Here is a 14,230-nt window from a genome sequence, read left to right on the forward strand (position 1 = left end):
AACGACCGCCCGATCGTTTGAACTGTTGTCTGCCGCCGACCAAACGTTAACCCAGTAATTGCGATAAGAAGTAAGTGCAGGTCCCAAAAGACTTAAGTTTGAAGGTTGGTTGGGGTAAGTAGGCTTGGTTTAAACAGCAGATACAAGGAGATGTTGATCATTGTTACCAGAGGCCATCACCAAGTTGTTATGTCTGATTCACTTGGTCTTATTCTGCTCGCGATTTTCAGTATCGACGTCAACTATCTCAGCTACGGTTCACGCTTTTGCCGCCCGAGCGACGTCACGACTGAAAATAGCAAGCTGAATCTCAACATGTGAATCGGGCTTTAGAGTCCATTCTGCGGCATCCATGCGGAATGAAATGCCGCATGTCACATTATTCACGCAATGTTTTGCAGTGTAACAAGCCCCGTTCAGTTCCTAAGGCCACTGAAGTAGTTGGACATCGCCAGGAAAACGTAGAATCAACAATTCTAATGCGAAAAAGAGCACGGGGACTTGCCCCTACGCTGAAAACCGTGCATTCCAGTCGATTGTTTACGGATGACAGCAAGCTCCTTGCTTACACTCCTTCGCACATGCGTGACGCCGGTGGCATTTGCCACGGGCGCTCCGGTTTTTTTGTAAACATGAGTTTATCTATATTCGTCAATCCAGCCTATAAAACAGTCACTAGCTACCTTGTTGTAATGGCGACGTGCGGAATCAAAATGGAAACTACCGCTACCATTTCTGGCATCGTGCATCTAGGATGGTTGCCTAGTGTTGTTACTCGAGCTGCCAGATACAGTGGCTCTATAACAAGTTTCAGCGTAATTTGGCAAAGGCCGAAAGCTACAGACCTCGTGAGCCGATCACGGTGACAGAATGAAGCATGCAAGAGTTCGGCACGGGGGGGAGCGCTCCCACGGTACGTTGTCAAGTGACTTGATCCAACGTTTGGATTGGCTCGCCGTGGCCACTGCTTTCTCTAGAGTTACGCTGAACCAAGCCTAGCTGCGACCACACCTTTTCTACTCCTATTAACCATCCTCTCCCCACCATTATAACACTACAGACTTCATGAATTACAATGCACGTAAAGTAGAATCTTGATCATGCGAATTTCTTGGGGATCATACGAATTCAAAACAGGTTCAGAAATGTAATAAACTATACATACACCTCTCAGTGAGAACAGACGGCTTAGAGAAACTTGCTTTGATACCAGAGGGAGTGCGATACTGCCGGTATAGCACTGCCTCCAGGATCAATCTACTTTTCTTTTTATTTCTTGGTTTTTTTCTACTCTAGCCCAGCGGTTCTCAAACTGTAGCCTGCAGATCCCCAAAGGTCCTCAAAAGTAAACAAAAAAGTCTGTGCCAAAAAAAAAAAAAAGAGCCCTAAACAAATTTAAATGCAAAATCCCTTTTATGCCATTGCATGAAGACCTCTTGCGCAGAATGCCTTGGGGGTCCCCAAACGGCCTGAGAGTGTGTCAGGAGGTTCGCGACGGCCAAAAGTTTGAGGACCGCTGCCCCAGCCCTACACGTGGCTGAAGAACCTTGGCTACGGCTAGAATAGGACAGCCCAACCCTAGCTGTAGCTCTCTAGCCATGGCGATGGTGGCCCTGTGGAAATTTCTCACCCTGCAGTGGCTGCCTGCACAAAAGGGGTCGTTCGTGCCCCAAGGTGCGAGCCGAGCTAGTGGACTGGAATATCAAGGTGTCCTTTCTCGAAATACCTTTAAGGCTGCCCGACTGGCAGGAAAGTGTCGCAATGTTGCTAAAAATCGAGGGACTTCACCTCCTCAAGGTCGGCGCTGTTAATCCGCATCATCCGCCTCGGCCTAAGACAGCGTTTGCACTATCCCAAAATGTAACGCATTGTAAATAAAACTTTTCAACCGAGCTATAAAAAAAAGATTCGTCCCAAAATTTTGAATAATTATTAGGGTTGTGCGAATATTCGAAATTTAAAATAGTAGTTCCGAATAATACACTATTCGATATTCGCTTTGAGAAGAACTGCACTATTCGTGTTTTTCGAAGTGTTGACTGCGGCGGGTTGGCCCCGTTGAGTACGCTTCTTGCCAAGCACCGGTGCGCTGCGGAGAAGCAATACCCGCAAAAGCGAGCTCCGCGGGTATTGCTTCTCCGCAGCGTACCGGTGCTTTCTAAGAAGCGCACTCAACGGGGTAACACGCCGCGATAAACACTTGGAAAAGTATGAATATCGTAATTGCGTGCTTGGAAGTAAAGCATACATTCAAATCAGGATGGTGCACCTGTGCCGACTGTATGTGAAAATAAATTAAAACTTTGTGAATGTGTATATCTACATTGCAGCAAAAGGTTTAAAATTAAACTGTTATGCAAGAGTATTCTATGTTAGGCAGAGATGCCCTCACAACCTGCGTTCATCATGCACGATTCATTCTTTTTACCTCGAGAATAAAGAAAGAATATTTTATATAGCAATATTTGTAAATTAACACCATTGGTTATAGTTGGCCATCTTTACAGGATTCATTTTATGTCAAATCCGTCGTTTACTTGCCATCCGAAGACATCAGACCTTCTGAGGTCACAGTTCATAAATATAGATGGACTAAACTTAGCTTATAAATGAACAAGTGAAACAACCTTCACAAGTTTAGCTGGTTTTTTTGCCTAAGCATTATGCAATGGTAGTGAAAGGCGTGGAAAAACTATTCGATATTCGATTCGAAAATATTCGGCCAAAACCGCTATTCGCATCGAATTCGCTTCGAACTCAAAATCCACTATTCGCACAAGACTAATAATTATGATTGTATCATCAACATTCTACCGCAGTGCATTAGTTCATAGCTAAAATGTCGCTTGAACCAGAAAGATGCTTTGCCTGGGGTGGGGACGATCGAGTGGATGCTTGGGGAACACTAGAGGGCACTGAGGGCCTTGGGTTCCTGGGAACCCATCCGAGAGCCCATGCTGTAGTTCATTACAGTGTTTTTCATTCCATTTTGTTTGGATGCTGCCAACGATGAATTGTTACTTTTCTGTTTTACAGCGGCATCGAGGCATCATCAGACCTGGCTTTATGCAGGTAATATGTACTGTCTAACCTAAATAAAATCTAAAAAAGATCTACAGTACTGGTTGCAAGCCAACCCCGCAAAACGGCAACTCTCATTCACTCACTCGAAGACCGTATGGCCTGCTGGAATCGCCGAAACCACTCCTCTTTCTCCCGGCACGTCCGCGCAAAGAGGTAAAGGACCTCGTGGTCGGACGGAGACTGCCCGTCCTTGGCGCCCGACTCCCGGCCACCGTCCTTGGCGGAGGCGTCCTTGGCGGCAGCGGCGTCCCTGCCCGCGGTGCCGCAGTCCCGGTACTCCCTTGGCAGGTCGTCGTCCGGCGAGCAAGACGGGCTGTCGGGGAGCGACGCCCAGGGATCCTTCGTCTGCTGGCTGTAGTGCTCTTCGGACGGCACCAGCAGGCAGATGGGGTACTTCCTGTTCCACAGCCTGCGGACGAATGCCGGTCACCAGACACGCCCGTACGAGAAAACACAATGGGGCCCGTTACGCGGTGGTCCGTTTGCGCGTTGTTTAGAGCCCGGTGCAGTCCGGAAGAATGGGGCGTCGCCTGTTGCCGCTTAGGGACCGCTTTCAATGCACGAGTTGGATAGGACGGTAAATGCACCGGACGAAAACTCATTCCAGGCACCGTAAAATGGGGTAGCATCCTTGCTTTCGCCGCCACAGTCACCACGGTCGATAGATTACTTCTTGTCGGCACTACGGGAGAGGCTTCCCTGGAGACAAATTAAAGTGCCAGAAGCGCGCTGCCGATTTGGGGAGTCGACCGTTCGGATCGCTCGGAGAACCCGACGGACGGACAGGGGTGCGGAAAAGTTGCCGTAGGGAAAGTCGCTGGACACGTCTGCTTTTTCGTAGGACTCCACGGACCCATTGAAAAGAAGGACAATTGGAAAAGCCATCTACACACGAGACCGAGAGGTCACGTTACTTCGTTGTAATCGAAACGCCACGCAAAAAATGCTACATCTGCTCAAATAAAATTTTTTTTTTTTTTTTATGTTCTTTTTAGAATGGTTGTTACTTGTGCTGACAAAGTTTACAGTGCTTCGTTTCACACAATAACCGAGCCATGGCCAAGGCCATATTCCAGTGGCGCCAATAAAGCAGCGCCAAAAGTGTGTCATCACGGTGCTTGTCACCTATGTGTGTGTGCTATTACCTGCTAAACCAGTCACGCATGATGAACGTACCGTGATCGTGCACTTCTTTCTGCCTATTGCAAAAAGAAGCGTGCGACTGTTCGATTGTTATTAGCGGCTTAATAACAAACACGCAAAAACAATGAGCGCCTCGACGATGCGCTCGTGGCGCCGCTTTGTTGGCGCCACCGGGTCTTGGCGTCGGCTGTGCTCGGACATACTACTGTCGAGACTGGTTATAACGAAGTCAACGGGAATCAGAAATCGCTTTGCTATATCCGCTATTTCGTTATAACCAACATTGGTTATAACGAAGTGCAAAAGGGAATGGGCAACTGTGATTGCTTCGCGTTAGCCGCTATTTCGTTATAACCGACTTTGTTATAACCGGTCTCGACAGTATGCAGAGCGCAAGTTTGTCCACTTCTTGCGCAGGAGTTGCGGTGACGTCGGAGCGCCGAGCTCCGAATGACTCGACCGGAAGGACGGCGGGTCGACCTCAATGCTAGCCGCCTCGAGGTCTACCACCTATCCTTACAATCGAGCCAATCGGAGCTCGGCTTTCCGACGTCACCGCAACCCCCTTGCAAGAAGCAGACGGACCTGCGCTTCACGCAGGGTAGAAACTACCGGAGTTTCCGGACCAGCGAGAAATTCGTTCCGGTGCTGCGGCGTCACCCACCTTTCCTTGGAGAGCTTCTCGGGCAGGAGCATGACTTTGGCTGCAGCGAGGTTAAAGTGGCGCTGGCCGACGAACAGGGGCTCCGGCCTCTTCTCGTTCCACATGGCCCGGCGGGGCATGGCGTGCTTGGGGCGACGTAGCCGCAACGTCGAGCCCACCAGGACCAGGTGCACCGACTGGGTGTTGTTCATGTGGTGCGTCTCGATGTGGTACTCGGTCTCGAAGGGGAGCTGGCACATCCAGCCCTGCAAGAACGCGGCCGACCGAGACCGGGCATGTTCAGGTATCCGCTGCCATGGCAACACTTACGTTGCGAGAGGAATGTTTAGGCCGTTGAGGCAACGTTTGCATTACGGCAAAGGTTTGTGCTGAATCAACAACGCTTGCGTTGCTACGGCAACGTGTATGCTGCAAGGGGAACATGTAACTGAGGCGACACCTACGTTACAGCAACATTTGCGCCGAAATGGCAATGTTTTCACTGCTATGGCGACGTCTACGTTTCAAAGGGAACATTTATGTCAGTGGTTCCAGAGAAGGCCTTCCGGACCCTTTTCGGTCCTGGAAGGCCTTCTTGTCCCCGAAGCCTCGGACAATCAGCTAAGCCGAGCACTAAAACTTTTTCTTTTATTCATGCTGGCTGCCTTAAAAAACTAAACAGACAAAACCATGTGCACTGAGTGAGTAGGGTTGGTTATTTTATATTTCACAGCTGCAAAGTCGGTTTGAACACATTTAATTTCCTTCATTTACCCTTTTGTCATTGCAATCATAAAACCCCCACCCCCTATGGATGGTCCGCCATCACTTTCGCCGATCCAGAAAGGGTCCCAAAACATCAGTGGTTGAGAACAACTGATTTATGTCATTGAGGCAATGTTTACGTCACAATAATGTTTACATTGCTATGGTAACATGTTATAAAGGGAATGTTTATGTACTTGAAGCAACATTTACGTTGCAGCAACATTTATGCTGAAATGGCAATGCTCCGATTGCTATGGCAACATCTATGTTTCGAGGAAAACATATAAGTCACTGAGGCAACATTGACATTTTTATGGCAATGAAATCAGTTTTTTTTTTTGGTGCTGTAAAATTTGTATAACCCCCCCCCCCCCCCCCAAAAAAAAAATTTCTTTAGTAACTAGGTAGCTTTTTATTAGTGTGTGCGAATATTCAAAAATTTCGAATACAAATCAAATATTTTCAAAATTAGTCATACTCTATTCGAGCATTTACCATTCAACACTTTATGAACATTCAGCTTCCGTCAAATGTTCAACAAAGCAACGAAGCATCAGGCAAAGAAGGAACGTCCAGAAATTTTGAATATTAACACACTCCCATCTTTTTGTAATTTCAGCTCTTCGAGAGAAAGCGTCTCGGCACAAGTCGCTACAAAAGTGCTCGGAGAGATCTTCCATACCTTGACTGAAGGTATAACAAGCCACTACGACAACTCCCCAAGATCTTCCGTATCTTGATGAAAACTACCTCCGGGTTTTCGGGAGCCAGGAGACAGCGGCCTGTAGTTACACAGTGAGTGAGGGTGGCAGGTTGTGTCTTTCGAACGCCCGATCTTTGGCATGCACTCGGTACACTCTGCCCTTTTTTGACTGTGCCGTTCGGGGCTCACGAGACGTCCAAGCATCGTCGAAAGTAGGAAACTCGCGCAAGAGGCAGGGCAACCGAAGCTCTTCCCCGCCGTTCTTCCCCCATCGGGGACTATTGGGGAGGAGATTCAACCGCTGTGCTCCGAGTGGCTACCTTTAGAACTACGACCAAGAGGATGACGACAATGATGCCGCGCAAAGTCGAACGGCTCCGCACGGCATCATTGTCGTTGTGGTCACTAACCACTAGCCCCAGCCGTTCGGCTGGGGCTAGTAGAGGGTTTCTTATGTAGCCACTTACGTAGCCACTATGGCCCGACCTTCTCACCAACAGATGGCGAGTGTCATGGCAGCAAACAGACGGCGACCTACCTCGTACGAGGTGACGTCGTTGCGCCCACTGTCGCCCCCCACTTGGTGTGGCACCCTCAGCGGAGCCATCTTGCGGTAGTCCGGGATCTCGAAGAGGTGCCGTCTCCGGGTGGGCACGTACATGAACCAGGCGAGGGAGAAGACGAGGAGAGAGACGACGCAGCCCACGATGAGGCCGCTCAGGAAGGAGGGCAGGGGCAGGACGACCGCCGAGACCCCCACTGCCATCGACATGAGGATCCCATTGCTCTCCAGCACGGCCTGCAGTCGTTGTTTCTTCCGTTGACGCCAGCGCTAACCCACAGTAGCACTCGCACTAACACTAACACACACAAACTACACTAGGATGCAAAGCACTTGCACCTACACCAGCACCCACACACATTAACACTAGCACTAACATGCACTGATCATACCTAAATCTTTAGGATTAACTAGCATCATTCATCCCGTTGACGCTAGCACTACCCCACAAACTAACACTAAGACACACCAACACTTACACTTACACCAGCACTCGCACACATTAACACTGACATAGACTTATCACACTTAGATCTTTTAGAATTGGCAAGCTCCAAGGAAGAGCGTCCTTCGGAAACGGTCCTCCTCTGTTGCCCGCAAGTGAGCAGGTTTGGCCGGAGAGCAATCACTGCCCCTTGTTTTCTAGCATTATGGTCGAGTACTTTCTGCACTTCTTAGCGACCCATTGTGGTGGCGGAGCAGATAGGACAATGACATCCAAGCCAGCGTAGTCCGAAAACACGATTCATAGAGACAAGATCGAGATTGAGATGAGGCGCAAGTCTGCGACTACAATTGCAAATGAACAAAGAAAAATGGTAACAATGATGATGATGATGATAATTATGCGCAGCTAGAGAAAAAAAAGCCGTACAGTGTTACTTAGCGGTACGACTTCGCGGTACCCAAATAGCACTGTCAAACAAAGCCAATCCATGTGCAGCCAACATAGAATCCAAAATGGCCGCTTCTCGGTGGTGTTTTTCGCTGATTGCTCGCAACAGTTTTGTCCAAAAAATCGAACTTTCTGACTTCAAGCTGTCCGAAACATCGGTCGTGAATATGCACTATTTCTTTCGGGCAGGTCACGGTTCTTCTCTTAGATCCACAATATCTAACAAGGCCGAATTCTTGGCGTCCGAAAAATCGGTCGGCGACTATTTCAGTAGGATAGATTATCCATTGATGCATAAATATAACCGAAACATATATACCCAAACATAAAAAAAACATCTTTACTGTTGATCCCGAGGTCCCCACATTTCTGCATTGCCAGAATTTTTCACTGCTGATACAGGGAGGGGTTTCTTAATCGCCAGTCAATGCAAATACAAGTTTATCACAAAAAAAAAAAAAAAGAGAACCCTTGGTTTGTGGGGAAGGTGCTACAGGAAGCATCCTATTCAATAGACCTTATGCGAAATTGCTTTGTGGTCTGACAACACTGAGAGCGTCGCCATTTGTATGTTGGCAAGCGTTGTCGGGACCGAAGCACGGTGGAGGCATCGGAGACAGCCGCATACGGGCAATGTGTGATGGTGCAGCAACTGTTTTCCGCCTTCTAACCATATTTTGTGGACGAACAGTTTAAACAACCTACCGCAACTGTGTGACAAAGCTCTCGGAGGCCTGTGCACGCTGGCGACAACCTCGTCGAAGCAGCGGACCAAGCCTTCGCTGTGGAAGCTTGTTGTCGCCAGCGTGTGCACAGGCCTCCGAAAGGACTAGGTCGTCATGCCTTTCTTCTTTGAGAACACCTTTCATTCTTTTTCGATGCGAATACGCTTGAGGTCGTACTGTTTAGCGGTATTCTGCTCCACGCGAATACATGACTCAAAATTATTATTTTTTTAGTTGTTACTGGCGGAAAGTTTTTTGGTGGAATACTCTGTGTTCTTCTAAAACAAACTGTGCCCTGGGCAATATTTTTCAAGCGTTGCAAAGGGCTAAAATTGGTTTCAGATAGCATTGACTTCAAGCACAGTTGACGGATGTTGCGCTATTTGTGAAGGTTTGTTCAACCCTGACGGTATAACTGCAGTGACTTTCTCAAAACTACCCCGAGTTTCTTTGCGCAAAACAAAATTTCTACCTCGGCTACGACAAAAAGAAAAAAAAAAGAAATAAAAGGAGGTTGTAAATTGAAGTTGGCACCGCCCGTGTTGCTTTATTCGACGTCCGCAAGGTAAGGTTTTGCGGCCGCCGACATCGAAGTTTTAGCCACTGCGATGAACCTAACCATACCACTGTGAACCATACGCATCTTGAATTATGGTTGGCGGAGTAGATTATTAAAACTGCCACCTTTTTGCTCGCTTAACAGCCTTGGTCTCGTCCGCATGCATTGAGTTGCTGGCGTATCAAGAAAAACGCAAACCGGCACTACACCGCACATAAACGAAAAAAGTTATAAACAAATTTAGTACAACTTCGTGAAAAGATTAGGTCCCAGTTCAATAGTTGGAAATGGCTTCACGCCACGTGATAACGTCCGCATGTTTCTTCGCGTTGTCACTGATTGTTTTTGTGAAAAACTGCTTCTCAATTAACAAAAAAAAAAAGGTGAACCCTGTTCACGTTTGCGTTCACGTAACGCACGAATCAAAGGTTTATGGGTGCATTTGCAGCGGAACGCAGCAATCGTTGGCATCGCATCTCTCGCACGAAGCGCGGTCGCTTGTTTACATGGGGTCTTTGCCGGTCGGGTCTCTGGTTTCGTTTTCTCGCCCCTAACAAGATGGCGGACGTAGTTCTCGGCGCGCTACTAGATGGCGCTCTATATTTCGCATATGGCCTATTGCATCTACTTCCACGAAACCATTGCATCTACTTCAACGAAACAAGTTCCAACTACCGAAAAATCCCTTGAGATAGCCCACCTAAATTCGAGAGAAAATTTGGCGAAAATAAGTAAGCCAACTTTTAATGTGCGAGCAAAAAAAAAAGAAAAAAAAGCTATTTTTAGAGTATATGTCTTTGCCAAACTCGTTATCGCAGTCAGGGGCAGTGGAGTAAAGATGGCTGTGCTTCTCAGTCAGCAATGTTTGCTTAAATCCCGCCCTAGTTAACTGGACACGTTTCCGCCGGGGTCATCATCGATCTAAACACAACGATCACAAGGAGTGGGCCATCATTCGGTGTTCAAAAGAAAAGAGCAAATCGCGCCAAAAACAGGGTTACTTTTCGGGGGTGGGGCATCTCTCGGGATTTTACGGAACGTCGGCAAACCGAACTACACAAACCTTGGCGACTGCCGCAAGATTGGGACCGGGGATTTTGAGGGGCAACCTGGGCGGGGGCCGATCCCCCAGCTGAACTGTTGTGGACTTCTGCGGATTCTCGACCTGTTCAACAAACTCCCAAGTGTCCAGGTCAGGGTCCAGATGGTCCTCCCTCTTCCCCGAAGGCAGCGTCGTGCACCTGCGAGTCCAAAGAGAGAGAATCCTTTAGCATCTCTTCGTAATCCGTCGCGCATTATTTTTTTCCCGTTACCCGTGCAGCTTTTCTTGGGCACAAACCAAAGACGCTGCCCAGGACCCTCCAAGGGTCCCTCCTGCATGTGTATGGCCAGAGGTGTCGGAACTATTCGGGAGATGGGGGTGGTTATTGTGGGGGTAGCAACAGCGATTTCGTGCCCCGTCCCCCGTATTCACTCCATTAAATGCTTGAACTGTCTGAAGGGCAATTGCCGCCCCGCCCCCCGCCGCCTCCCCCCTCCCCCTCCCAAAGAAGGGGACAAACACAAAACGTCTCAAATGTTAAGACGTTTCGTGTTTATCACCTTGTTCGTCCGTTTGTCTTCGGTTTTTTTTCAAATACAGTAAACTTTCGTTAGTTCAACCTCGGTTAATTCGACTTTTCGTTTAATTCGATCGTGTTCAAAAGTCCCGGCGAGCGCCCATACATTTCTATGAGGGGAAAGTTCAAAAGTTTGAACTCGGGAAGACTCCGTATCAGATAATTCGTCCCGAGCAAATGTGCGCGGGGTCACATTGCACGGCACCACGGCAGAAAAACCACCACCGTACGGTGAAACACAAGCCCTTTGCAGCAAAGCCGAACATGCGGAAATATGCGCCTGCTCTTCTACGCCGCTGAGATGGACTGTAGCAAAGCGAATGACACGAGCAAGTGCCACCAATCTGGCTGGAGGAGCGTGGAGAACATATCACGTGGTCGGGCGCGCACGAGCCAGCGCACGCTCTCAAAGCGTTTTTCTGTAGCATCGTGTGCGCTCCGCTCCATCTTGCATACGGAAAAGCGTAACTTCTCTTTCCCTTTTTTTCGTTGTTGGTTTTTTTTTTTGTTGCCTACGGTCTGGGCGCTCGGTGCCAAAGTAGGCTTGAAGCTTTCTCAGCGCGCGCTCTCAAAGCGTTTCTCTGTAGTCTGTAGCATTGTGTGCGGTCCATCTTGCGCATCAGAAAACGCAAATTCTCTTTTCCCCCTTTTTTTTTTTTTTTTTTGTACCTGAGCTGATTTTGGCTTGGCGATTTTCCGGGGACGTGACGTTTAGTTACGCTGACGCTGCTCTCCTAAGCATGCTTATGGACACGCGTTTTAAGTGCAGACGGCATCAGACCATCTGTGAGTACTTTGGACATTAAAAGGAAGTTTAATTTTAACAGTCTTTCTGTCCTTTTTTTTAATTCAATCCTTCGGATAATTCAACCAAATTTCAAGGTTCCATCGAGGTTGAATTAACGAAAGTTTACTGTATGTAAAATCAACCAGCTCGCCTGTTTAGTTACTCTTACTTGAAGTAAACTACTATAAATACAGTGTACTTTTAAAGTAAAGTAGAAGTACCTTTTAACACTATCTTTCATGGTGCCTTTTCATTCCCCTATAGTGTTTTCTTTTTTTTAGTGGCATGCGTTGGCACTGGGTAATTGGGTGAGCATCATTTATTTTCGAAAATGACGGCGAATATTAGATAACAGTTGTTTTACTCTCGCTGATGAACTATTTAACACAATCAAGTTATGAGGCACTCATTTGTTGACAAGGCATCATTTTGCAAAACAAATTAGACAAGGCCAAATTTGGGGAAATGTACTTTGAACTTGGAAGTTGTACTTCCCTCAAAAAGTACAAAAAAAAAAAAAAATCTAAGTGAAGTACAAGCACACATTCGGAAAATGTACTTTAACAAAAGTGCAAGTTTTCTAAACCTACCGTAGAATACCGTGCATCCGCCCATACCACATTAAGTGCCCATACCCAAATTTGTAAGATCTGAGAAAATATGCACAGTGCATTTATATGTAGAATTGATGACCGGACAAGCGCCCATCTCCCATTTTTTCACGATTATCTCAAAATTATGAGTGGGTGCTTGCCCGGTATTTTACGGTACTTGAAGTAGTACTTTAAGTACAATGTCTCTCATTCATCATTAATCAAACCGTTATTCAGCAACCTTCGCCGTTCATTTTTTGCGCTAGATCCCCACCCCACAGAGTGCACAGCATCAAAGTTCCTTCCAGGATGATTAAACCGAAGTCGATATGCAGCACTACTGTTGCGCTCTCGTTACCTCGTCCCCGCGACGTCCTCCGTCTGCTCCGCCATGTCTTGCCCCTCTTCCACCGGCGTCTCGGACCGCGACGCCTCATCGTCAGAGTCCTCTTTTCCCACCAGCGGCGCGAGCTTAGTGTCGTCCTCCTTCTTGGGGCGGCCGCTGGGATGCCTCCGCTCTTCGAGTCGCTTGGCGAGGCGCCCCAGGCCCGAATACCACTTCTCCGTCGGCTCCGGCGTCGTCCGCACAAGCTTGGGGTCTACGAGAAGGACGCCGGCGGCCGTTGTGTCGGTGGCTGCGGCAGACCGCTTGCCGAATTTGGAGAGGTACTCCTTGACGGACTCCTTGACGGGCGATGACTCCTGCGGAAGCAGAGGAACTTAGGCGCGTCTCGATCTCGTCTGACAGAGTCGGAGATGCGCAAAACGCGCTACGAAAGAGCTGGACACATGCTGTGTGTGCGTCAGTCACATAAAGTCATATCACAACATTAGTCACATGACATCAGTCACAACCTCAATGTCACATGACATCAGTCACGTGACATGACGTCAGTCGCAACACCGTGATGTGATTGGCCTAAGCCATTTTGGAGCACCTTTCGGAGCAGCCGAAACAGTGTCTTGGAGCAGCAAACGTGGCCTTTGGAACAAACAAACCAGTGTTTTGGAGCAGCTAAAGCAGTTTTTAGAGCAGCCGAGACTGTTTCAGAGCAGCAAAAGTGACTTTTGGAGCAGATAATCTTAGAAAAATAAACATATTTGCTTTAAACACAACACAAAGGCACTTTGAGTTGTGTTGTGTTCTGATGTGACGTGTTGTGACAGAATTCGCTGCCTGTGTTTTTACTGATCAGATATCCCACAAGTGTACAGTGCTGTAGGCGTTGCTGAGCAATTCCAAAAAACCGCTTGCCACCGTTTTACTGGTTGCAAGCGTACCAGACTTTCATTAACAGTAAGCAAGCATAAAACAATGGATTGCAAGCATTCCGGCTAGTGTCTCTGTCGTACAATCATGTTCGCATACATGTGAGGGCAACTTCGACAAGCTTGCAATTGCGCGTGCTTCGTGGCGCGAGCGAAGACAAGGCCTGTTCGGTTGAAGCCATAACCATGCCACTCCGCTCCGTCGCCAACTGATTCCCAAAATTGTATGCAAAATGTAACTGCCGGGCACACAACAAAAAGCAGTCCAATTGCGCGTGCTTGCCAGGCCGGCAAATAAGGCACAAGCTAAACACACAAAAAAAAATTAACCTGAGCGCATCGATGCAAGACATTGCGAGCCAGGGTAGAAAATATCTTGGAGCGCTTTGTGCAACGACTGAACTCGAGAGAAACAAGCACACTGTGCGGGTTCAGCGTGCCGACTTTGCTTTCTTTGCATTAGCTCACTTTTCACCAACTTCCTTTCGCGGCAAGTTTTTCACGTGCCGGGGTCCCTCCCGAAAGAAAGACCACCGCGAGAAACCTAAGTAATCAATACTTCGACACTGCAGTCTTTGAGTTAAAGAGGCGGTTTTGTAGTAACGTATGATTTACACATGAACAGGAATGTTCTTGTGAACAGGAATGTTTTTATACGAGAATAGAAACAGAAAGTGTCATATCTGCAGCAACGTTGGGACAGTAACACCCGACGTTGTTCGACCACGGTGACTGGAAGGTAGGGACCAAATATTTTCACGGCCATTGCTTTTAGAAGCGAGTGCTTCAGCTCACAAAATAACTCCCGCTGCGCAAAAACATGTGGTTTCGTTTGACAGAATGACGGCATTGCTAGTACTTGGCATAATAGCGTCGAAGC

General features: G+C 47.9%; 1 protein-coding gene across 1 annotated transcript in view; it reads right to left on the reverse strand.

Moving 5' to 3' along the window:
• LOC8040577 (testis-expressed protein 2) overlaps positions 1-14,230 on the reverse strand; it is a 51,215-nt gene that overhangs the window by 20,206 nt on the left and 16,779 nt on the right. Inside the window, exons 4-8 of the mRNA XM_002414327.5 lie at positions 12,440-12,783; positions 10,146-10,323; positions 6,880-7,140; positions 4,892-5,136; positions 3,168-3,493 (exon numbers count right to left, since the gene is read on the reverse strand). Of these exons, the coding sequence (XP_002414372.3) occupies positions 3,168-3,493; positions 4,892-5,136; positions 6,880-7,140; positions 10,146-10,323; positions 12,440-12,783 (1,354 nt within the window). The remainder of the gene's footprint in view (positions 1-3,167; positions 3,494-4,891; positions 5,137-6,879; positions 7,141-10,145; positions 10,324-12,439; positions 12,784-14,230) is intronic.

This window comes from Ixodes scapularis, unplaced genomic scaffold, assembly GCF_016920785.2.
Source record: "Ixodes scapularis isolate PalLabHiFi unplaced genomic scaffold, ASM1692078v2 PGA_scaffold6__148_contigs__length_123643588, whole genome shotgun sequence".
Taxonomy (NCBI): domain Eukaryota; kingdom Metazoa; phylum Arthropoda; class Arachnida; order Ixodida; family Ixodidae; genus Ixodes; species Ixodes scapularis.